Raw genomic sequence first — 25,063 nt, forward strand, 5'->3', positions numbered from 1 at the left:
TAATAAATACAAATACAATCTAGTGTATGACATCCATAAGTGCTAAATTCCACGCTATGCCCTCCCAATCAAGCTATACTAAAGGAAAGCATACATTACCCCACCACTGCAGAAATCAACAATAGTGAAGCCAGGCTTTGCAAATTTGGTCACGACAGATATCAGGTTATTCAACTGCTGCTGCTTCCTCAAAGCACGCTCTTGTGACATCTTTCCTGAAAAGAAAAAGGTAAAACATTTAAATTTCCAGATTTTATTCACAACTAGTATAACAGACATATTTTTGCAGCATTCTTGTTCTGCGCCTTAAATTATCTTTACAGGTGGCATTTGTGTCTGCCCTACTGGTGGACCTGGTTTCAGTTTAGCAGCCTAGGTGCTAAAGGGCTGGCAGAAACAGATGGGTAATTAGTGCCTCAGACCAGCTGTCCTTCAGTGGAGGGGAAGAGAGCAGGAATAAGTCTACAGCAGCTTTGCTCTCTTTAAGAATTAATGTTACAGTTTGGACAACTACGGCTCACTAAAGGACATTAATGCAAACCTCTACATGAAGATGGGGCAGATGCATCACAGGCACACACACCCTGTATCCACAACAGCAGTGTATGAAGATAAGGTACGTAAGGAGAAACAAAGTCTCTTCCTCAGACACTGGAAGCAGTGCCCCTCCATCAATATGGTACTAACCATGTCCAGATGAGGGGACACCACATGTGACCCAGCATGAAATCCGGCATGCAGAAGAGAAAAGACAGGCCAGTAGAAGCTGTGCCCTGTGACAATGTGCCTGCAGATCCTTCTCTGGGCTCCCTTTCATAAGCACAAGCATTATAATTGCATGCTTTGCAATTAACAAATAAATACAGCAAATTTCAAAAACTTGTAATAATGCTGGTAAAGCATTTTACTATGTCTTCAACTTATGGGGCTTTATCCCCACACTCATTTTACTTTTATATAATAATAGAAAGATCACTGTACTTACCAGCAAGGAAAATAATAAAAGATACTGAAAATCCTGAAATTAGTACACACTTCACCTTCTGCAACTTTAGTAGTGATGCTCTAAGGATCACAACTGAAATCTCTGCACTTTCAATGGGAAATCCCTCCTCTGTCTCCTGGAAAAGTAGATGTAAAGGGAAAAGTAGACATAATGGGGCCAGATGATGTCCCAGGCTGCATCTTGCATGAACTACAGAACGAACTAACCCCCCACCTAAAAACACTGTTCAACCTCAGCCTTTCCACAGGCTATGTGCCCATAGAATGGAGCACAGCAACCGTTGTTCCGCTCCACAAAGGAGGGGCCACAACTGACCCTGGTAACTATTGCCCCATAAGCCTGACTAGCCTGGTCTGCAAGGCTATGGAGCGCATCATCATGGAACTCATTAACAAAGACACTGGGAACCTCGTAACACTTGACCGGACCCAGTTCGGCTTTGTTAAGGGCAGATCATGCCTACTAAACCTGGTTGACTTCTTCGAGACAATCACCAAGATCATAGATGAGGGGAAGGTAGTTCACACAGCCTACCTTGACATTGCCACAGCTTTTGACACCATTCCCCACTCGGGAATTATAGAAAAACTCACCAGCCTGAACATAATCCTCTATGTCACGAGATGGGTTGCCAACTGGCTTACAGACAGAATTCACACGGTAAGAATAGTGGGCTGCAGGTCCGACTCTAAACCAGTCACAAGTGGTGTCCCACAAAGCTCAGTCCTGGGACCCCTACTGTTTGGCATATACTTCTCAAAAATACAGGCAACCACAGGAGGACTATGGCTAACCAAGTTTGCCGAAAACTGCAAACTGGGAGCCATAATTGACTCTCCAGCTGACACGGACATTCTCCAAAAGGGTCTTACTGAGATGGACACCTGGTGTCAAAGTCATGTTCTCAAGCTAAATGCCAAAAAATGCATAGTCATCCCGTTTGGGAAAAACAAAACACCCATGAATTACCACATAGGTGGCAGCCCCCTTAATACAGAAGAGGTAATAAGAGATCTGGGGACCCAGGTAGATAGTAATCTCTCCTTTGACAATCATATTGCCAAAGTAGTTAGGAAATCCTACTATGTAGCCCATCTAATTATTAAAGGGTTCGCATCTAGAAATAAAGAGGTTATAGTGCCCCTCTACTTGTCACTCATCAGACCTATCATAGAGTACAATGCCCCGTTTGGGATGTACCTCACAAGACACTTCCAACAGCTGGAAAGACCACAAAAGTACCTCACCAAGAGGATTACTGGTCTCAAACATATGTCCTATGCAGCCCGACTGGAAAAACTCCAGCTGTACTCAGTGGCATATCGCTTACTCAGAGGTGATCTCTGCCTGACTTACAAAGCCATGTCCAACTCAGAATTGATGGACATGCTCCACCTAAAGAAATCCAAGTCACTGTGAGCCACGCGCTCTAGTGAGCTAAACCTCGCCACAACAATAAATAGAACATGGAGGGATAGATTCCTGTCACAAAGACTCCCCATGCTTTGGAACAAAATTCCTAACTACATTAGGCAGAGCCCCTCACTAACACTCTTCAAGAGAAACCTTGACGAGTGGATGGGTAACAGAAAATACACTCCTCGGATCATTTCATTGGCTCTTCTTGACAGAGGCTCAGTTAATTAATCAATGGGGCGGCGAAAGCTGACACAGTCTGGCTAGGCTTATAAATGTCCTCGGACAGATAGCCTAGTACCTACCTATGAACCTATGAATGGGGGCAAGGAACCCCCAAACCTGACAAGGACTGCCTTTAAACCAGGAAGGTATCTCATAGTGGCTGTGGCCCAAGTCTGAAAAGTTGTTTCTTATGAAAACGAATATCTAGCAGGTGAGCTCCTATTTCATTTAGGTCAACCTGTACAAGCACACTATGATGCCTTCTGCCTGTGTAGGGATATCTGCTGCTTCCAAAAGACAGTGGACCAAAGGCCATGCAAATCTGGAAATGACAGTGTGATCAGCCCAAGCAAGGTAACAAAGCACCACTTCAGACATTAAAGGCCTGTGTCAGGCCTGGTACAAGCATCTTAACAATGTTTCCCTGCATGAATTTGTGCACCTACATGTCTGGCATCTTGAATGCCCTGGAACACCAGAACAGAGCATCTGCCCATCTGGTAAAGGAAACAACAAAAGGCATCATGCAAAGGGCAAATATAAAGCAGGGATAACTAGTGATGGATACATTTCACTTCATAGCAACATGAAGACACTTAGCAGGTGTGAAATGATTTGACCTTTTTTTGTTTTCACCCAGCACCACGTACAGTCATTAACATAAATCAATGCAACATGGTGATCTATGCAGTGCTTAGAACAAGAAAGAATAAGGGAAACTAGAAGTGGACATGTCCCTTAAACTAAGGCATAGGGGATGCTGACAGTCTAGTGGGGAAATTGCTTGAGGAACAAAGGTAGTAATATATTCTAGTTTGGTACACAACAGGGGTTTGGTGGTGGGTATGTATTTACTATTTATCATCAGATAATGGGTATTGAGTGTGTTTATGTGATGTGAACTACCGCTTGCATGTCATATGTGTTGTTATTTTCTTTATGTTATTCTCTGATACCGCTGTATCTATGTTATCTGTACTACATTTCTCTCGTGAGCTGACATTTGTAATTTCATTTAGGCTCCACTTGTGTGGTCCTAAATGACAATAACGCTTCTTTGAATTTTGAATTTGAAAGAAAGATGGACAAAGAGGGAGAACATTCGTCAGACTCCAGAAACTGATGTCTAGTCAAAAAGCTTCACTGCCATAAGCCATTAATGATGAGTTGAATTAATTCCACATTTTAAACTCTCCAACGTATATAAACATTACTTTCAGGCTGCAATCTCTCTCTCTAGTAGCTGTGTCCATGGACTAATAATGGCATGTGGCCAGTTATAATCTGTACTGCTTCATTTGTTTTCAACCTTTATAAAAAGATTTCTTAAAAATAAACAAAGTCATTTACAACACACTGCTGCCTTCAGTTTGAGAAATCCAACTATATACAACAATTAAAGTTCTATGAGAGCCATAAGGGTTTAACCTAATTAACTGCTCATTTCATAGTCCCAGTTATGGCCTTATACTTACACTCTAGTATTCTACCCCTGGATTTGGGGATCACAGCTGAAATGCAAAATATTCAGAATACTGTAGACTTCGCTACAAGGAGTAGTCGCATCTAAGGGTAAAATGCATAATCCCAAAAAGTGGAATGTATACTGAGATTTTTAGGACCCAGTTTATTTCTCTCTTTTTTTTTAACGAACCGCAAGTAATGCTATTGCTGGCCCAACAACAACTAATTTTGCATTTTTTTGCAAGTGTTTTGTCTAAACCACTTTACAAAGTATTACCTCCCATTAATCAACCAGCTTTATGAGAACAGGCTCCCCACCAGTATCACTGCACTGTCAGTCTGCTGGAGACAAGATTTTGAATGGGGGGGGGGTTGTACTAGGCATTCTTTCACCTTTACACAACAAGCTATTTGGACCAAACAATGTAATTAATCATTCATGAGGTCTTCAGTATTAGCCCTCTTAATGAATTATATAGATTCATCTACTGGAGGCACTAACACCCAATTTCTGAATACAGACCCATGTTACAAGCAAAAGACACCTTTTCCGACCATTTTCAGACTCATTATTTATTTATTTAGTTTGGATCACTGTTTCCCAATTTACATCAACAGGCAATACTAATTGCATAAGTTATCTACTGAACAGAGAATTATGTAGTTTTATAGCTTTTTCCTTTAAAAACTGCTTTACTCTAGCATCTGAAAAATAATTCAACCAGTATCCATTATCCATTAAACTTTATACATATCAGGAAACATGAACGAGATGCATTCACTTTAAGCAGATCAAACTAGAGGCAATAACAATCATACAATTTTTAATTGAATCACAAAGTCTGCAAATAGTATAAAAATATATTAATCCTGACTATGATAAGCATAGACATATTCTTCAATGAAAGACAACATTGAAGGGGGGATAAAAACTAGGGGAACACATCCTTGTCTCATTCCTAATGATCTCATCCATCAATAATGTCAACTTTCATTTTCCAGCCTCTGACCCAAGGGAACCACTTGTTAACACACCACAGTTTCTTATCTTCCATTCGTAACAGCTCATCACCTGCTGAAAGTCATATCTCGTCAGTCTTAGAAGGGTTGTCCTTCTTTTAATTCACAGTAAGTTCTGTCTTGGCCAATAATAAATTAATCCCAACAAGGCCTTCTTATATTTATTCCAGTCCCTTTGATCAGGAATACCAAAGAGAAAACCCACCAAAGGAGTAATAACTTGCCTAAGTGACCAAAGACCATTGACCAGCTGCTGCAAAGTACTTTACAAACCTCCAACTAGAGACTGTCACAAGAATATGACTAGAAGTGCATCTCCATCAGTGTTACAACACATTTGAAAACATATTCTGCAAACTAAGTGTAGGTATAAAATATTTTGGAGATATTTCCTTGCAAAAATACTACATTTCCAGGAGCAAGTGGCAAATCCTGGAATCTGATAAACCTCCAGCCATTTCTGAAATACCTGATTCCACTCCTCCTCAGATCCAAACTTGACATCTCTGAACCAATTGTAACATTTTATACATTTTGCTAACAAATATCTTCAAGTTCTAACCAGGACAGATTAATTCCATTAACAATTTCCCCAATTAGTCATTTCCTGTTTACCCTCTACTTCCTGAAACATTATGTATATAAACTTCCCTTAAGCCTTTATATGTTAATTAATCTTGGATATTTAAGTCAAAGCCTTGCTGGAATCTAGGGTGAGTACTACTAACTCTGCCCTCTCAACAAGACATGCACTGAAATGCTGTACTCAGCCATTTAAGAACAACTTAACATTAATAGAAAACAGTAGAAACCTTCAAGGTTCAATCTCCTACCACACCAATACCAAATTATGCATCTCAGCTTTTTTGAGGAATATTTGGTTAAAAAACACATTCCTATGCCAAGACATCAACATCAGATCATAACCTTCCAAGAAAAATGCTACAATTGCCTATTTCTACCCAGGAAGTCTAATATGCAAACTCCAAATACTGAACACCTTTATCTGTAACAATCTCCAGTAATGGTATATACACTGGGAAACCCAAGCCCCTTCGTCCAAAACATTAGATAACAAAAAGTTTTCCCCAAGAAACTCTTGAGTTATTCTTATCCCAAATGAATGCAGATAACAAATCCATAATATCTTGAAAATGGTATTCTCAGGGTTATGTGCGATTGCTTGAAAGGGCTATATTGCCAGTGTGACCGCAGAATCATTTGCACCACCTGGATTCTTTGTTTTATTTTTAACCCCAGCAACATCCATGTTTGCAACCACTGCTTACATTTCCCTTTCAGCCTTCAATAAGAGACTGTGAGTGTGCCTTCCACAAAGGAAGCTAGATGAACACCAAAATATTTAATGCTCTAATTTCACAAACAGAGGATAACTACTTCTCCATTCTAGTGTGGACATAAAGCTCATTACCACAGCTTGCATGGTCACTATATTTAATTTGTAGCCTGATATTTTACCAAACTTAACCAGGCAATTAAGTGATCTATCCAATGAACTTCCATATTACATAAACAGTCATAAACTGTCAGCATACAAGGCTAATTTAACTTCATTATAAACATGCAATATCTAACAGCCTCAAAGCTGCTGCTAGAGGTTTCCAGATAAAGAGCTCACAAGAGGATGGGGTAAATGTGGGCAACCCTTTCTGGTACCGTTTAAACATGTCATATAGTACTGACGGCTCAACATTCACCTTTTCTTGGGCATATGCCCTTTTGTACATATTACTAAATAATATTCATGTGGCGTACGCCTGTAATTCTAGCATCCTAGGAGGCCGAGGTTGTTGAATCGAATCACACGGTACGTTAGAGACCATACTTCGGGGAAAAGGGTGTAAAAAGACTATACAATATTCTAAAATTCAGAGGAAATCCAAAGACCTCTAATACCTTGCCAAAACATTCCCATCTAACTCTTTCAAGTGCTTTCTCTGCACAAGGCTGGGCTCACCACTGCCCAGTTCTTTCACTGAACTTTCTGAGACACCTACAATGGCTTCATTACATTAGTGAATGCCTGTCCACTTGGGAAAAACCTGCACTAATTCTGATAAAGTAATGTGGCCAAAATGGGGGTCTGCCTGGACAGCAGTAATGCCACCATTATTTTATAGTCTTGGCTTAGAAAAAAATCAGGTCTGCATAAATATTTTTGCTGCTTTCTAGAAGGCTGGAACTGCCTGCGTTCTCAACCCTTCATTAATAATACCCTGCAATTTTTACAGTATTCACTCGCCTCCAACATAATTTAGTTGTAATCCTATCAAGGTCAAGGAACTTATCTCTCGCTAACCCTTCAACTACCATCTTCACCTTCTTTACAGCAACAGGTGCTATCAAGATGAGAAATCCAAAATGAACAACATTCAGCTAAAGTTGAATTACTTCCATCCTGCCCTTCTTTGCATACAGGCATTCAAAATATTTCCAGAATATTTCTAAAATATCTATGGAGTTATCTGTCATTATGCCTGCTACCACAACAAGAACTTGATGGCTTTCTGTGGGCATACCCTTGTTGATAACCGTGTCTGGGCTCACGGAGAATCAGAAAAGCAAACTCTCATTATAACTTTCCTTTAAAATTCTCTTGCATTTCTTGTCAATGTCAGTCTCTGCCTGCCCCTTCTTTGTATCTTTATACAAATATTCTACACCCCCACTTGCTGAAATTGTTTTTGTTTCAACTACGATAACCACTCCTGCACTGCAAAGATGCAAATTATCTGTCCTCTGGATTGACTTCTATCAATTCCCTTCTTAAACCTTTCTTGAAATTCTGCTAGATTAATAGTTTATTCTCACTCACTTCACCTGTCTCATCATGTTTCAACTTAATTTTCTCCCTTTACCATTTCTGAAAACAGGGACAGTTATAGTGCTGGTTACTGAAATATCAATACATTTATTTTAGAGCACAGTAACTGAAGCATAATTCAATAGTGTTATTGGATGTGTTTCAGCTAACAAAGTATAGCAACCTTCCCATGATAAATACACCCTATCAATCCAGGAATATATCCCATTGACTTTAGAATAATAAGTAAAATGTATACCATTAACCATCCTAACCACCAAAATATCTTCTAATCCTACCAAATTAACAAGCTGTTTTATGTTTTTTTTTTTTTTTTTAATCTTTTTTTTTTTAACAGAATGTCATCTGCAAGACCTCTTGACCCCATTTCTGTTATCTGCACCACCTCAACAGACTCTGTTACTTCTTTCCAGCCAGTTTAGTCCCACTAGATGAGTAGCATCTTTTCAGGGGAGACCCGAGATGGTATTTATACCACTAGGAGAAATTTGGCCAGGGCAAAGGTGAACTTCCCCAACTCTTTCGCAATGTTAGAAGGTGCCGCAGGGTTCCTACAGCAGTCATGGAGAAAGAGGAAAGAAAAGCTCTGGTAAGTTTGTAGGTAGAAAGTGAGAATTTGGAGAAAAACTTTGTTTCGATATGGAGCTTCAGAATGTAAACAGACTTTCCCGTGTGGTGGATGTTACACATGATTACTGCTTAGCTGTGTCCATGTAGAAAGAAGTAACAGAGTCTGTTGAAGTGGTGCAGATAACAGAATTGGGGTCAGGAGGTCTTGCAGTTGACATTCTGTTAAAAATAATAGAGCAGGATGATCTGGGTGACAGTTCTGCTGTTTCATGGGGTGAGATGTCAGATTACCATCTTCAGCACTTCCAAAAACGTTATGTAGAAAAGGAACCAGGTGATGTGGCAGAAGATAATGCAGCAGTTAAAATGTGTGCAACTGTGACAGAAAGTAGAAGAAGAAAGCAACAAATGGAGAAAGTGTTTGTTTTTGCAGCAGCAAATAATGCAGTAACTAAAATACATGCACCGGTCATGACAAGCAGAAAAGGATAGCAACAACAAGCAGTAAGCAAAACTGTTTTTTTTTGTTTTATTTTTTTTAAAGAACAGATGACTAACTGTGAGAATAAGAGCAAAATATGACACTGTAATAGACAGATATTATGGATGGGACAACTTGGTAGCTGTTCTAGGTTTTATACATTGGGACAAAGACTGTTTGTGACATTAACACTTGAAACTGATGGAATGATGACATTTCTGGAACTTTATATCAAAACTAAGGACATTTATCCATGGAACAATTACTTAATTTATGTTAGTAACTTACAGTAGATATAAAACGTGTACACACCCCTGTTAAAATGCCATGTATTTGTGATATAAAAAATGAAACCACAATAAATCATTTCAAAACCTTTCCCACCTTTAATGTGACCTATAACCTGTACACTTCAATTGAAAAACAAACAAATCTGTTAGGGGAATAAATATAAAAAAAAACACAAAAAAAACCCAAAAAAAAACAAAGAATAAGCTGGTTGCATAAGTGTGCACACCCTTAAACTAATACTTTGGAAAAGCACCTTTTGATTTAAATACAGCATTCAGTCTTCTTGGGTACACACCTGCCATCAATTAAAGATACCCCAAATAAAGTTCAGCTGTCCTAGTAGGATTTTCCTGACATTTACTCAGTTGTCTGCTACAGCAAAAGCCATGGTTCGCAGAGAGCTTACAAACCATCAAGGGGATCTCATTGTTGAAAGGTATCAGTCAGGAGAAGGGTACAAAAAAATTTCCACAGCATTGGATATACCATGGAACAAAGTGAAGACAGTCATCAAAAAGTGGACAAAATATGGAGCATCAGTGACATTGCAAAGAACTGGATGTCCCTCTAAAATTGATGAAAAGACAAGACAAAAACTGGTCAGGGAGGCTGCCAAGAGACATACAGCAACACTGAAGGAGCTGCAGGAATTTCTGACAAGTACTGGTTGTGTACTACATGTGACAACAATCTTCCATATTCTCCATATGTCTGGACTATTGGGTAGGGTTGCAAGGCGGAAGCCTTTTTCTATACAGAAAAACATCCAGGCTCAGCTAAAATTTGCAAAACAATACATCAAGTCTCCCAAAAGCATGTGGGAAAAATATGTTATGGTCTGATGAGACCAAAGTTAAGCTTTTTGGCCACAATTCCAAAAGGTACGTTTGGCGCAAAAACAACACTTCACATCACCAAAAGACCACCATCCCCATGGTGAAGCATTGTGATGGCAGTATTATGCTTTGGGATTGCTTCTCTTCAGCTGGAACTGGGGCTTTAGTCAAGGTGGAGGGAATTATGAACAGTTCAAATACCTGTCACTTGTGTCCCACAACCTTCAGGCATCTGCTAGAAAGCTGCAGATGAAGAAGAATTTCACCTTTCAACACGACAATGACCTCAAGCATAGATCCAAATCAAAAAAAGGATGGCTTCACCAGAAGAAAATTAAAGTTTTGGAATGACCCAGCCAGAGCCCAGACCTAAATCCAATAGAAAATCTGTGAGGTGACCTGAAGAGGGCTGTGCACAAGAGATGCCCTCGCAATCTGACAGATTTGGAACACTTTTGCAAGGAAGACTGGGCATATATTGTCAATATGTGCCATGCTGATAGACTCCTACCCAAGAAGAGTGAATGTTGTAATTAAATAAAAAGGTGCTTCAACAAAGTATTAGTTTAAGGGTGTTCATATTTATGCAACCAGCTTATTGTGTGTTTTTTATTGTTTATATATTTCCCCTAATAGATTTATTTGTTTTTCAATTGAATTGTACAGGTTATAGGTCACATTAAAGGCTTTAAATTTTGAAATGATTTATTGTGGTCATTTTTTTATATCACAAAAACCTGGTATTTTAACAGGGGTGTGTACACATTTTATTTCTACTGTAAATGTTAAAAAAGTTACTTTGCAGTTTAAAAATGAACTGTAATAAGACACAGTTAAAATATATGCAGGGTCTGTATAAAACTGTTGATAATAGTGGAAAAGTTGGAGATGAGAGAAACTTACAGAATGGAGGGTAGAAGTTGTAAGCTTTTTTGAAATGTGAAAAAAGCATGGTGAAACACTTGCTAAGAGTGATTTTTTGTGGCTGGTCATAGAAGGACATTAAGATATGCTGCTTAGTCTAAATCATGATGCTCATCATGTTACACTGCTGCAGTTATCCTGCCATCAGGCGGTCCCGCAGTCGTCCAGAGTTCCAAAGTCTTGGTCCGGCGTCAGTTGCCATCGCTTCTTCCCTGACGTCAGTGCGCCAGGGGTATATAAGAGGCATCTGACGGCATTTTCTTCAGTTCTTCTTGCTGCGCGGTGCCCGAAGCAGAACAGTTCGCAAGTGCCGGTCGGCCGACTCCTGAGATTTTCAATTCGAATTTCAGACCAAAGTCTTCAATAAAGCTAAGTACCCGTTAGAACCTTTTCTTGCCTCAGTCCGAAGTCAGAAAAAGTTAACAATTGCATTTCTTGTGGGAAGCAAATACCTCATAAGGACTTTCATTCTTATCGCATTCCTTGCCTAGGCCCAGACCACGACGTCACAGGTTGTCGGTTTTGTGCTAGGTTTAACAAACAAACTATTAAACATCGGTTTGATTTCGCCCAACATTATTTTGGTAGGAAATTTAACTATACCATGCCATTGGAGCTACCGACGACCAGAATGCATAAAACATGCAAAGATAAGGATAGGCAGCCGAGACCCAAACCAGACTCTGAGGTCTCTGCTAGGCCTGTCGCCAGTTCTCCGGTTTTCAGTGAGGTGCCTACACAGCCCCTGATGACCGCTGATTCAGAACCCCAGGCGGCATCCGATTCACAAGAGGAGATTGCTAGGCCTCCACAACCTTTATCTTTAGGCCCTTCTGACTCCATGGCTGAAGGAGATTCCGGTGCAGTTGAAATGCCTTCAGTTGCAGAAGGTGTCTTCAGACCGACTACAATCACTATTGAATCCTATGCAAAGCTGAAAACTCCTTTAAATGCAAAGAAGACTGTACAGCAGTCTCCAGTATAAGGCCCCATGCCTAAGAAACAGATGCTTAAGATGGCTGAAGACTTTATTACCCTAATCAGGGGTTCCCATCCCCCTCCTGATAAAAGGCCTAGACAGGAGGAGGACTACGCTTCCTCTGACCAGGTTTCAATTTCCTCAGATTCTTCTGAGGAACAGGAATATTCTTTTTCCCCTTATGAAGACTCTGATGCTGAAGAGTCTTTTCCTTCAGCATCTCCCCCAGAAGACTACCCATTTGGGGAAACTTTACATACCATGAGGGAACATTTCCACTGGGAAGGCAAGGATTACTCTGATTCTAAGAAAAGGCTCAGAGAGTTCCTTTTACTACCCCAGCACAGACCACCTGCTATTCCACCAGTGATAGACATTGTGGATGATGTTTATTCAGAATCTAGCCTTAACCCAGATTCACTTCCTCCTGCACCAGCCAAACCAGACAGATACTACAGAGTCCCTGACTCACACAAATTCCTATATAAAAGCCCTGTTGCTGACCCAGAAACCATTTCCCAGGGTCCCAAAGGGGTTAAGGCCTCTATTGCTAAAAATCCTGTACCCTCTGAAAGGGATTCTAGAGCACTAGACAGATGGGGAAAGAAAATATATACCTCAGCTACTCTAGCTATGAGGGCCTTAAATTGCCAGTTTCACATGCTGAAATATCAACAATTTTTGATGTCTCAATTAAAACAAAAATGATCACACATACAGAGCAGCCTGATTACAAGGAAATGCAAGATTTGTTGCATGCAGCTGAACAAGTGGGAAAACATACTTTGCAATGTGGATTTGATTAATTGGAAGCTTCTTGCAGAGCAGCAGTGACAGGGTCTGTCATACGTAGGCATGCTTGGTTAAAAGAACAAACTTTACCTGATCATGTAAAAGCAAAATTATTGGATGCCCCTTTACAGAAGGATGTTTTATTTGGTGTAAAAGCAGAAGAGGTTTTAAAGAAAATGGAGGATAAGGCAAAATCAATGCAGACTGTCAAGGATTTTTTACAGGTTCAACCCCCTCGTTTCAGCAGAAATTGGCCAACCAAAATTGGTCCTTTCCAGTTTCTGACAGACGACATAGGGGCAAATACAGATGCCGAAGGGGCAGAGGTCAGCCACAAGGCTCTTACAAGCCTCAACAATGGGGTATCACAACCCAGAAAGGGGGAGAAGACAGGTCTCAATCTACCATAAGACAAACACAATGACTTACCCCTCAGACTGCCAAGCAAATCCCTATTGGCAGCTCCCTTGGGAGGAAAACTAACACTTTTTGCAGACAACTGGCGCATCATCACAAAAGACAAATGGGTACTAAATATTGTCTCTCAAGGATACAGATTCCACTTTCACACTTTACCAAGGATAAAAGGAATGCCAAACCTGCCACCAAATCAATGGGCAGAGACTCAAAAACAAATTACAGCTCTCATGAACATGAGAGCCATTCAACAGGTTCCTACACAGGAGCAGGGACAAGGATTTTACTCAAGACTCTTTCTAGTTCCCCGAAAGGACAAAGCCTGGAGACCCATTCTGGACCTCTCAATTCTAAACACTTATCTGGAAGTACCCAAATTCAAGATGCTAACACTAGAGCAACTTCTTCCCATGCTGGGCAAGATGGCTTGGCTAGTAACGTTGGACCTCAAGGAGGCATACCTGCATGTCCCTATCAGACAAAATTGCAGAAGATACCTCCGATTTATAGCAGGTTCAACCCATTACCAATTCTCTGCACTGCCCTTTGGCTTATCTACTGTGCCCAGGTCTTCACAAAATGCCTGGCACCAGTAATTGCATACTGCAGACAAAGAGGAATTCAATTATATCCATACCTGGACGACTGCCTTATTCAAGCAGAAAGCAAGGACATTCTTTTAAAGCATCTGGCATTTGTCAAAAACCTATTAAGTTGCCTAGGGTACACAGTAAACGAAAAGAAGTCAAAACTAGTACCCTCACAAGACATAATATTCCTGGTTGCCAGCTTAAATACAATGGCCCAGATGGCTTATCTGACGCCAGACAAGCAAGGACAACTGACTCAATACTTCAAAATGATGGCAACAAAGACCCAACTCCCTGCAAGAAAAATTTTGCAGGCCTTGGGATTCATGGCATCTTGCATGCTACTAATACCATATGCAAAACTGCATATGAGGAAATTACAATGGTACCTGAAAAGCGTATGGACTCAACACAGCCACAGCTTGGAAACAATAATACCACTCATTCCCTGCCTTCAACAGGAGTTTCTATGGTGGGCTCATGCATGTCACCTCAACAAGGGTCAGCCTTTTACCTTACCCACAGCCAGGCAAACTATAACAACGGATGCATCAGATTATGGCTGGGGAGCACACATGGCAGGACAGTGTATTCAGGGCAAATGGTCTGCAGATCAAAGGCATCTACATATCAATCAAAAAGAGATGCTAGCTGTACAAAATGCCCTAACAGCTTTCAAGGACCTCCTACATCCAGGACAACTGCTAATAAAGACAGACAACACCACAGTGATGTGGTACATAAACAAGCAAGGGGGCACACATTCCAACCCCCTATGCGGGCAAGCAATGACCTTGTGGAACATAGCACTGACCTACCAAGTTCAACTACAAGCACAATTCCTGCCAGGAACGAAAAATACATTGGCAGACGATCTAAGCAGAAATATCATAGATCCTCACGAGTGGAAACTAGATCCACAAGTATTCGCAATGATAACTCAAAAATGGGGGAGCCCAGACATAGATCTGTTTGCCTCCCCCCAAAACTACCAACTACGGAAATTTTGCACAAGGACATACCACACGCTGGCTTGGAAAGTGGACGCCCTCTCATTCAGTTGGAAAACATTAACAGTGTATGCCTTTCCTCCACTGCCTCTTCTGGCAAAGGTGCTGCTGAAAGCCAGATTAGAGAGGCCACAAATGATACTCATTGCTCCAGACTGGCCACGCCAACACTGGTATCTAATATTAAGGGACATGGCTCAAGGCCCACCATGGATTTTACCTCAAATTCCTCACCTGCTCACTCAGCAAAACAATCAGATCCTACACAGCCAGCTCAAGACTTTAAATCTGGCTGCATGGCAAATTACCTAAACAACCAGTCAACACTTCTCTCTAAAGCTGTTATGGATGTCATTCTGGAGGCCAGGAGGCCCAGCACCAGGAAAACCTATTCAGACAAATGGAAAAGATTCTGCACCTGGAACCAGGCTAAAGGCCAGAATCCCCTTGTCCCAAATATTCCTCAGATTCTACAATTTTTAACTGAGATGTTGCACAAAGGACTTTCCTTTTCATCTATTAAGCTCCACGCCTCAGCTATTTCAGCTCAGTACAACACGGATCCTCCTATATTTTCACATCCATTACAAAGACAGTACCTCAGAGGGATTAAGAACATAAGACTGCCCCGAAGAGCAACAACACCAACTTGGGATCTCAACTTTGTTTTGGAATAACCTACACTTCCTCCCTTTGAACCAGCTTCTACAGCTGATTTACAGTTTATATCATGGAAAACTGCCCTGCTGCTAGCAATAACTTCAGCACAAAGAGTCTCAGAGTTACAGGCCCTAATGGCAGTGGAGCCTTTCATCAAGACAGAGTCGCTTTACGAACTAACCCTTCCTTTATGCCAAAGGTGGTATCCAGTGTGGCCCTAAACTAAACCATTCATTTTCCAACCTTTTATCCAAACCCCTAGAACAAAGGGGAAAGGCTCCTACACTCTTTGGACATTCACAGGCAATTACGTTATTACTTGGATAAAACTAAGGCTTTCAGGAAATCTGACCAGCTCTTTGTATCCTATGCTGCAGGATCACAAGGAAAGGCTATCTCAAAACAGACCATTTCAAAACGGATAGGACATTGTATCCATTTCTGCTACACACACCATGGGAAACCTGTACCTGGTAACATTAGGCCCCATTCCACCAGGGCTACAGCAACATCAACAGCCTTCCTCAGAGGGGTACCAACCAAGGATATTTTGGAGGTTGCAATTTGGAGTTCAGTGCACACCTTCACCAAGCACTATCACTTACCTCTATACTCTAAAACCAGAGCTGGCTTTACCACTGCAGTTCTGCAGGGCCTACTAGCTTCTCCAAACCCTGTTTAGTTCCACCGCCCATCCTTAGCTTTGGGATTCAAACCAAGTGTGATGACTGCAGCAATGTAACATGATGAACATAGTACAGTTTTGTACCTACCATAAATGTAGATGTTCGAGTGTTCACACTGCTGCAGTCCAGGTTACCCTCCATCCCCTCTGACCTAGCTGAACTTTTCTATACCTTTCTATCCTGTACAACCTTTGTGGTGTATTTGCTTGTAACTGAAGGTATTCCTTTTATTCTTTTTATGTTTTATTAGCAATATGTATTGCCTACCTACTTGGGGGCACCTGACATCTGGGGCAAGAAAAATTGAAGAAAATGGCGTCAGATGCCTCTTATATACCCCTGATGCACTGATGTCAGGGAAGAAGTGACGGCAACTGATGCTGGACCAAGACTTGGGAACTCTGGCCACCTGTGGGACCGCCTGCCGGCAGGATAACCCAAGTGTGATGACTGCAGCAGTGTGAACACTCGCACATCTACATTTATGGTAGGTACAAAACTGTACTTTTATTTTGTGGGGACTTTTCTCATTGAAGTAATGATTATGACACCATACAATGTAACCAATGTGGGGAGAGAGGGCATACAAGATGCATGCCTAAATACAAGTTATGTAAAAAGGGGGCGCTTTTGGATGGAATGACAAGAGCAAACAGTAAATAATGAAAAAGAAGGAGAAAGGGAAGAAAACATACATAAGGAAGGACAACAAGGGCGACTAGGTGAAGAAAGTTCCAGACAGTGAAAAAATATGGTTCTGCGATCAAGAATTATTTGTACATAAATCCAGAAAAAATAAATTGAGGAAGGAGTAAAAATAAGAAAAACATCTAAAAATATGTCCCCTAAACTTAAAAAGAAGGAAAAGCAACAATTTTAGAGTACTTTCAACAAATGTGAACAACATCATTAACACTGTAAGAAGGAATGGTGTGACATGTAAGTTATGAGGATGTAAGATTCCTGATAAGTTAAGAAAGACTGCAAACATAAAAATTGTGGGTTGGAAATATAATATGAAACTTAGGAAGTGAACATTTGTTCTGGAGTGGCTGTGTTGTGTACAAAAATGAAAATACTAGATGTAACGCTGGTAAGGACAGAAAGGTTAACTGTTATGGATGTGAGATGGATAGAACATGTTTATTTATTTATTTGACATGTGTTGACCGGGTTAGTCCAGCTGGGTCAGAGCTCTTTTTCAGCGGAGACCCGGGGAGAAAAGCTCCACAGTTAAAACAAGAATTAGGTATACATAATACATAGGTTATTATATAATGTCTCCAATAGTCATATGCACAAAAAAGTGGGTTTTAACATGAGTAGCAATTTGTCTGGACAAATCAGCAAAAGAGTAGAACATATACATTTTACAATATAGTCAAGGCAAAGTACATTAGGTACAGTGATTTTTTTTCCCAGTAGGGTAGATTAATATAAGTTTAAATCCTTAGACAAAAGTATGAATAAAAATAGCCATAATGAGAGAGAGGTGGTCAGGTAAGAAAGATTCAACAGAATGTAGGTATAAGGTAGAGAGACAGGGAGGTAGGAATGAGGAGTTGAAATACAGAAAATTAGAAAGAGAGTTGAGTTACACAAGTGTGGGAGAAAGGAGAGCGGGTAACAGGCCAAGAGGAGATGGGTCAGTCTCAGAATTATAGCAATATATGCATATATAACTATTTAAATACTACTATTTAAAAATACAACAAACTCTTCTATTGACTCTTTTGGTCCTTCCCACAGCACAAATATGTCATCCAAAAATCTTTTTGGAGTTTGTTGTATTTTTAAATAGTACCAGTAGTTATCTGAAGTTCACCTATAATGTCAGAGTAGAAGGTATAGCTTATCTGGACACATATATCAAGTACATCTACAGGCTTTAAGTCACAGATTTACAGAAAGAATACCTTTTCCAACAATTATTTAAATTATAACAGCTATCACCCTAGGAGGATGATGAAAAATATTTACATAGGGCAGTGTATAAGAGCAGCCAGAATGACCTCCACATATGAGGATATGGTGGATGAAATTAACACTATTAGGTCATTTTTTGTAGAGAGAGGGTACCCATTACCCATGTTGGACGATGTTAAACAGTATGTAATAAGTGAATGGGGAAATAAATACCAACCCACATTACGGAAAGGTTTGCCTGTAAGTACGAGGAATAGTACAAAAGAAGTTAATCAGTACAGGAGGGCATGTGTACTAGAATACAATCCACAGGTATATACAGTTCAACGAATATTAAATAGGAATTGGAATATCTTAATGGTAGATAGTAAAATTAGAGAGATAGTGGGGGAGCGGCCAGTTTTTGTATGTAAGATCGCACGTAATTTGAAGAACATATTCGAAATTTCTATCAAGGGGAGTGAGAAGATAAAACAGAACAGACATACTAAAAGATGTGGAAATTGTGGACAGTGTAGTTATATATGGGAAGAGGGAAGTGTTGTCCTGGGAAATGTTAAAAGAACCAGAGTACACTTCAGGAATGGTAATTGCAACACAAAGTATATTATATATATGGCCAAATGTATGACATGCCCCGGATTCTACATTGGGAAAACTGAGAGAAATTTTAAGAAACGAATAAACAACCATTTATAAGATATAAAAAGAAAAGATAAAAACAATGCGTTGTACAGACACATTGCCCAATGGTGAGAGACGCATATACTTAAATTTGTTATAATAGAACTGGTAGAACTAGGTCCCGGGGAGGGGCAATAGTAAAGCAGTATTAAGAAAAAGAGAAGTGTACTGGCAAATATATACTGATGCTTCAAATGTACCTGGGTTAAATGAATACATCACGATCAAACCTGTTTTACAATTAGGTTAATAGATGTTTTTTAACATATAATTATTATTTAGTATGTATATTGTACTGAGAATTTGAGTCGATTAACTAACTTTACACCAATTTTAGTAGTTATGTAGCCCTTTATGAGATATCAGTTATATACAGTAATCAATTTATTGAGTTTAAATGCATTCATATATTTTTTAAAACATTTTAAACTTGTTTTTACTTATCAAAAAACTGTTAATCAATTAACATTTTAGATTGATTGTTTAATTAATCTTAATTTGTGGTTTTGATGCCAATAGTAATGTATTTCAGGACTTGTGGTTAGTATGTCGGACATTCTGAGGAAATCCACATTTGATGTGGATGAAAGCGCTAAATGTCCAGGATTTTATGTGAATAAAGTGGTTGGAATACAGAGCAGTTCCCATACATCCTTTCTGTAGCGTAATTTGTGATTTTTGGTTGTTGCAATAGTTGTTGATTACTCTTGATTATAACCATGAATGACTTATATAAAAACTAGCCTGAATGGTATAGTGAATTTAAAAATAAGTATAAAAAGTGTTTTATTTTCCTCCAATGGCAAGAAGATTTAAGAAAGAAAGAGAATTTAGAGAATAATACAAGACATTATTATTATTTGGAAAAATAAATGTGGAAAAGTAATCAAGAAAAAATCAAGCCATTACTGTTTAGGCAGATATATTATTTACAAGGGAGAATGGAGGAGGTATCTGAATATTTGGGTAAAATAATAAAGAAGGATATTAGTATAAAGTGGAAAATTAAACATGTAAAAGGATAAGTAAAAAACAAGAACACATTAGCAGAGTATTCTAGTACAGCATATGGAAAATATGTTTAAGAGTTAAAAAAATGAAAATAACAGAGAATGAAAAGTAAAAGAAAAACTCTAGAATGAGTCGAGAAAGAACTTGTAAAAGGAATTACTATTAGTGAATTGGATGTAGTACTTAGGAAAGTAAATGCTGATTCACTATCAGGCCCTGCTGGTACAGGGCATGGAATGTACAAGAAATCAATGAATTGGTAAAGAGATAATTTTGTAAATGTAATGCACAAATTGTTGATGGAATGGTTAGCATATGAAGAGTTATATAGTGGGATACTAAAATTTATATGAAAAAAGATGAAAAGAATGAAATAAAATATTGGAGACCCGTCACACTGAATAATGCAGATTATGATGTTTTCATGAGAATAATACAGAGGATAATGGAAGGAGGGATGAGGGATATTATGGAAAAAAATATATATGGTATAAAAGGGATGTCAAGAATTGATATTGGTTGTGATTGAAGATAAAGATCATATTATAAGCAAAAGGGAGGATGTGAAACTTTGGGTAGGTGATATTAACAAGGCATTCAATACAGTAGGACATGATGCTCTGTGGAATGATGGAATAGGTAACAGAATTAGGAGACTGTGTATTGTAGCATATCAAATTAGCAGAATGACAGTGTTAGTGAATGGGTGGCTCAGTAAAGAAATATGCACAAAGTGTGGTATAAGACAAAGATGTCCATGAATAGAATATTGCCAAAATTGATAATGAATGCAATAGTTAGTAAAATAGTTTTTCTATACTAAACAAAACTTTATGTAGCTTATAAAATGAAAGATGATAGGTATGTGATGCAAATGAAGGTGGTGATTCCGGTAGTTTTGCCATAAGCAGATTATCTGTAGTTGCTATGAACAAAATATGGATGAGTGAAGCATTGCTTTGTCTGAATTAATGTTTAAAGGAAATGTGAATGACCTTGAATAAAGATAAAAGAAAGGGTTTAGGTGATGTGGTGAAAATGGGGGGGGGTGTATTTTTCAAGGAATTAAGTGCCTTTGCTCGGGATAAAATTTGGGAAAATTATGTAGTTATGCTGCGATGATTGGCTTGATGAAAGAAATAGGTCTTCTGTAGAGTATGTAGAGACTAGCATTCAGTAAAAAATGTTTATCTGGTGGATTCTATATTAATGGGTAGCATATATGTCAAATCTTTACAGGATTCCAAAAAATATGAAAAGGAAATTGTGCAGTTGGTGTTTTCTTTCACATGGGGTTCAAGATTAAACCCACTGAAAAGAGGAGTGTTATATATGAGTGATGGTGAAGGACTACTGGGGTTACTAAATTCAGGTGTTTATTCTGCTTCTTTTAACTTATATAAAGTAATAAAGTGAGTAAAGAAAGAGGATGAAAATTTAATAGTGAGAATGTTTAAATACAAGTACAAAACATTCTGGGAGATGATGAAAACAAGAAAGAGGAAAATACATAAATGAAGAAATTAAAAATTAAGAAAAACTACTAACATGGAAAATAAAAAGTGATGATAAAGAGAAAGATGGAAGGGTGTAGTATAATAATGCGATGAAACAATATTACTATATAAATCCATGGGAAAACTTACCATAGAAGTGATTAAAGCCATTAAAGTAAGGAAAAAGTGATGGACCAAGCTAGCAGAATGTCAGAATTTCCTATGGAGACTAAGGGTAATATGCCATATAAAAAGAAAGGTAAAAGAGTGTGTTTATTTTGTGGCAGAAGTGACAGCAGAGCACAATTTGAAATGTAAAAAAAAATGGTGAAACTTGGTGGGAAAAAAGTGAAGATATACTTTTTGAGAATATTAATGATATAAATAATATAGATATGAATTTGATTATGTATAGATATCATAAGAACTAGAAGTGTAGATTATTGATTTTATGTAATATGGTTATTTGGAGTGAAAGATAAAATGAAATTTTTGTTTAATGGGAAATAGATTTTGGCAGATATACTACAAAAATTTGAAAAATAAGAAGGAGTGGGGTCAATTATGGAAGAACATCAAGGAAGATATTAAAAATACTAAATTGTAAAAAAAACAGAAATTTGCATCTATGTACCTATAAATATATACATTTTGTAAATATGTCAATAATGTTTCTATGTTATATTAAATAAAGGACCCATGCTCTTTTTGACAGATACTATGCGATCTTTCCAAAGACCAAATTACCACCATAGCTACAAAGAAATGCAATCCGAGGGTCATGCTGCTCAACGCTAGAAGTCTAAATCTCAAAATACACTCGCTCAAAGCACTCCTTAAAATGGAGAACATTGACATTTGTGCTGTATCACAAACATGGTTCAAAGTAGCAGAAAGTACCCCAGCACTACCAGGGTATAACTCATTCCACACCTTTCGGCCCGGGAACTTGGACCGAAGCTCCAAAGGCGGTGGTATTTCCATATTCATAAAGGATGTGCACAACTCCAGACTGGTAGCCCAACATAATGCATCAGAGATACTTCAGGTGCAGCTAACATTGGGTAAGACAACGATTTAGGTTGTGGCCTGCTATAGGTCCCCAATCATGTCCCAAGACTGACACTCCATGTTCCTAAGTACCCTGGAGAATATTAGAGTCCAAACTAACACTATCATACTGGGCAACTTCAACTATCCCTCTATTAACTGGCAAAACTACTCATATACCAATACACTTGCCCAATGTTTCCTGTAATTCATTAATTTCAATGCCCTGGACCAGCTCGTTCTTAACCCCACTAGAGGAAGCAACATCCCTGACCTGGTCATTACTAACATGGGCGACCATTGCTCTACACCAATAGTCAACTCCTCCCTAGTTAGTCAAGAATAAAAGGCCAGCACAGAGAGACCACGTTCCTGTTAAAACATGTAGCATAAAAATAAAAACCTTGTGTACAGGAACGTGAGGGCTTGTAAAACTCAACACTGCTTGTTCGCAAAGTCACAAAAATACTGCATTCCTCTGCAGACACCAGCAAGTAGTACTAAGCAGCAATGGCAAATAAAAAGCAAAACCAGAAAGCAGTCCACAACGTCCAAAACGATAAAAAACCTTCTTTATTGCATGCAGTAGTAAGCGCTTTCACCAGAATGGCTTCCTCAGACTGTGGCAGCATACACATCACACAGTCATTAAATAGCTTCAACAATTAACAACAGGGTGTTGTTCAAACCAATTAATTAAACAATAAAATATTCATGAAGCTTCTACTATAAAAACATCCATTATGAAACATAGATAAAACAACAGTTAAAAACATCTCAGATGGATTATAAGATGCAGAGCTGATTCAACCCCTGGGTTGAATGATAAAGTTAGTCTACAACCATTTTTGAAAAGAAGGAAGTTAGGTAAAGCTGTGAATAAATAAAATTAAATACAAAATAATATATATAATATATTTTATTATTTTTTGAACAGTCACTTTTGCTTGTTTTTAACTGTTGTTTTATCTATGTTTCATAATGCAGTATTTTTGTGACTTTGCGAACAAGCAGTGTTGAGTTTTACAAGCCCTCACGTTCCTGTATACAAGGTTTTTATTTTTATCCTCCCTAGTTAGATCCAACCACAAACTAATCACCCTGGAAATCCACATCCCTCCCCTCGCAAAGGTAACCACCATGCAAAACTTCTCCAAAGTTAACTTTGGGCTCCTAAAAACAGAGGTGGCTAACTTCATAGCACCCATACAAATGGAGAAAAGTTGCATGACCGCCGAATCATACACCAATGCACTGTATGAACATGTACACAAATGCATGGATCTCGCCATATCCAATAGAACCAAGACGCTCTCCTCCAAAAAAGGGAAGCCAATCTGGTGGTCCCCTGCCATAAACAAACTCTACAACAGAAGGAGGAAACTGATGCAGAATAAGGTGAAGTCCCAAGACTGGAAAAACTCCCTTTTCAGCCTCAACAAAAAGTTGAGATCCCTCGTCAAATCCTCTAAAGCTAGCTATGTAAACAGAATTGCAGCAGATAGTAAAGACAACCACAAGGCCTTCTATAGTTATGTAAAGAATCTCCACGGCAATACCCAGATTTGCTCTGAGCTATTGCACAATGGTACCTCCTATACCGAGCCAACAGATATTGCAAATATACTGGCCAACAGATTCAGTGCCAACTTTACCCCGCTCCCCCCCAAAGGGCCAATCACAATACAAGTAGATTGCCAGACACCCAGTAATACTGATGCACAGGTTAAAAAGTACAGTTGTGTACACTTACCATAAATGTAGATGTTTTAGTGTATTCACTGTTGCAGTCATCACATTTGGGTTATCTGCTTGCAGTAGCCCTCAGTCGGCCTGATTATCAAAGTCTTGGGTCCTGCGTTGGTTGCTGTCTCATCTTCCATGACGTCAGGTAGTCAGGGGTATAAAGCATGCAACCGACACCACTACATCAGTTTTTCTTGCCCCAGATGTCAGATGCCCCCATAATGGGAAGTAATTATATATAAGGTTATACCTCCAACAAAAAATCAAATACACCAAAAAGCTTTAAGCATAGTAAATAAGAATAGAGATATAGACAATAGAAGCCAGGGGGCTGGAGGGAGGGTAACCAGGACTGCAACAGTGAATACACTCGAACATCTACATTTATGGTAAGTGTACACAACTGTACTATGTTCTTTGTGTTTCACTGTTGCAGTCATCATATTTGGGTAGATTCCCAAAGCTAAGGATGGGAGGTAATTAGATAGCATTAGGACCAGCTATAAGGCCCTGCAAGACTGCAGTGGCAAAACCAGCTCTGGATTTAGAAAAAAATGGCAAGTGGTAATAGTTGGTGAAGGTATGTACAGAACTCCAGGTAGCAGCTTCTAGGATGTCCCTGGTAGGGATACCTCTGAGAAAGGCTGTAGAGGTAGATGCAGCCCTGGTTCAATTTGTCTAATCCGCTGTGGGGTAGGTTTTCCATGGTGCTTATAGCAGAAATTAATGCAGTGGCCTATCCACCTAGAAATGGTTTGCTTTGAAATGGCCTTCCCCTCTGCCCCTGCAGCAAATGCAACCAGCAGCTGTTCAGATTTCCTTAGAGATTTGGTCCTGTTCAAGTAAAATCTAAGTTGTCTGTGCACGTCCAATGAGTGCAGTATTCGTTCTCCTTTGTTCTGTGGATTAGAAAAGAAGGTTGGCAAATGAATGGACTG

General features: G+C 39.1%; 1 protein-coding gene across 1 annotated transcript in view; it reads right to left on the reverse strand.

Moving 5' to 3' along the window:
- The window catches only part of GSTCD (glutathione S-transferase C-terminal domain containing), a 1,728,465-nt gene that overhangs the window by 458,499 nt on the left and 1,244,903 nt on the right, over positions 1-25,063 (reverse strand). Inside the window, exon 6 of the mRNA XM_044061304.1 lies at positions 100-215. Within this exon, the coding sequence (XP_043917239.1) occupies positions 100-215 (116 nt within the window). The remainder of the gene's footprint in view (positions 1-99; positions 216-25,063) is intronic.

The sequence above is a fragment of the Protopterus annectens genome, chromosome 2.part0 (genome assembly GCF_019279795.1).
Source record: "Protopterus annectens isolate FY-2018-M chromosome 2.part0, PAN1.0, whole genome shotgun sequence".
NCBI classification, from domain to species: domain Eukaryota; kingdom Metazoa; phylum Chordata; order Ceratodontiformes; family Protopteridae; genus Protopterus; species Protopterus annectens.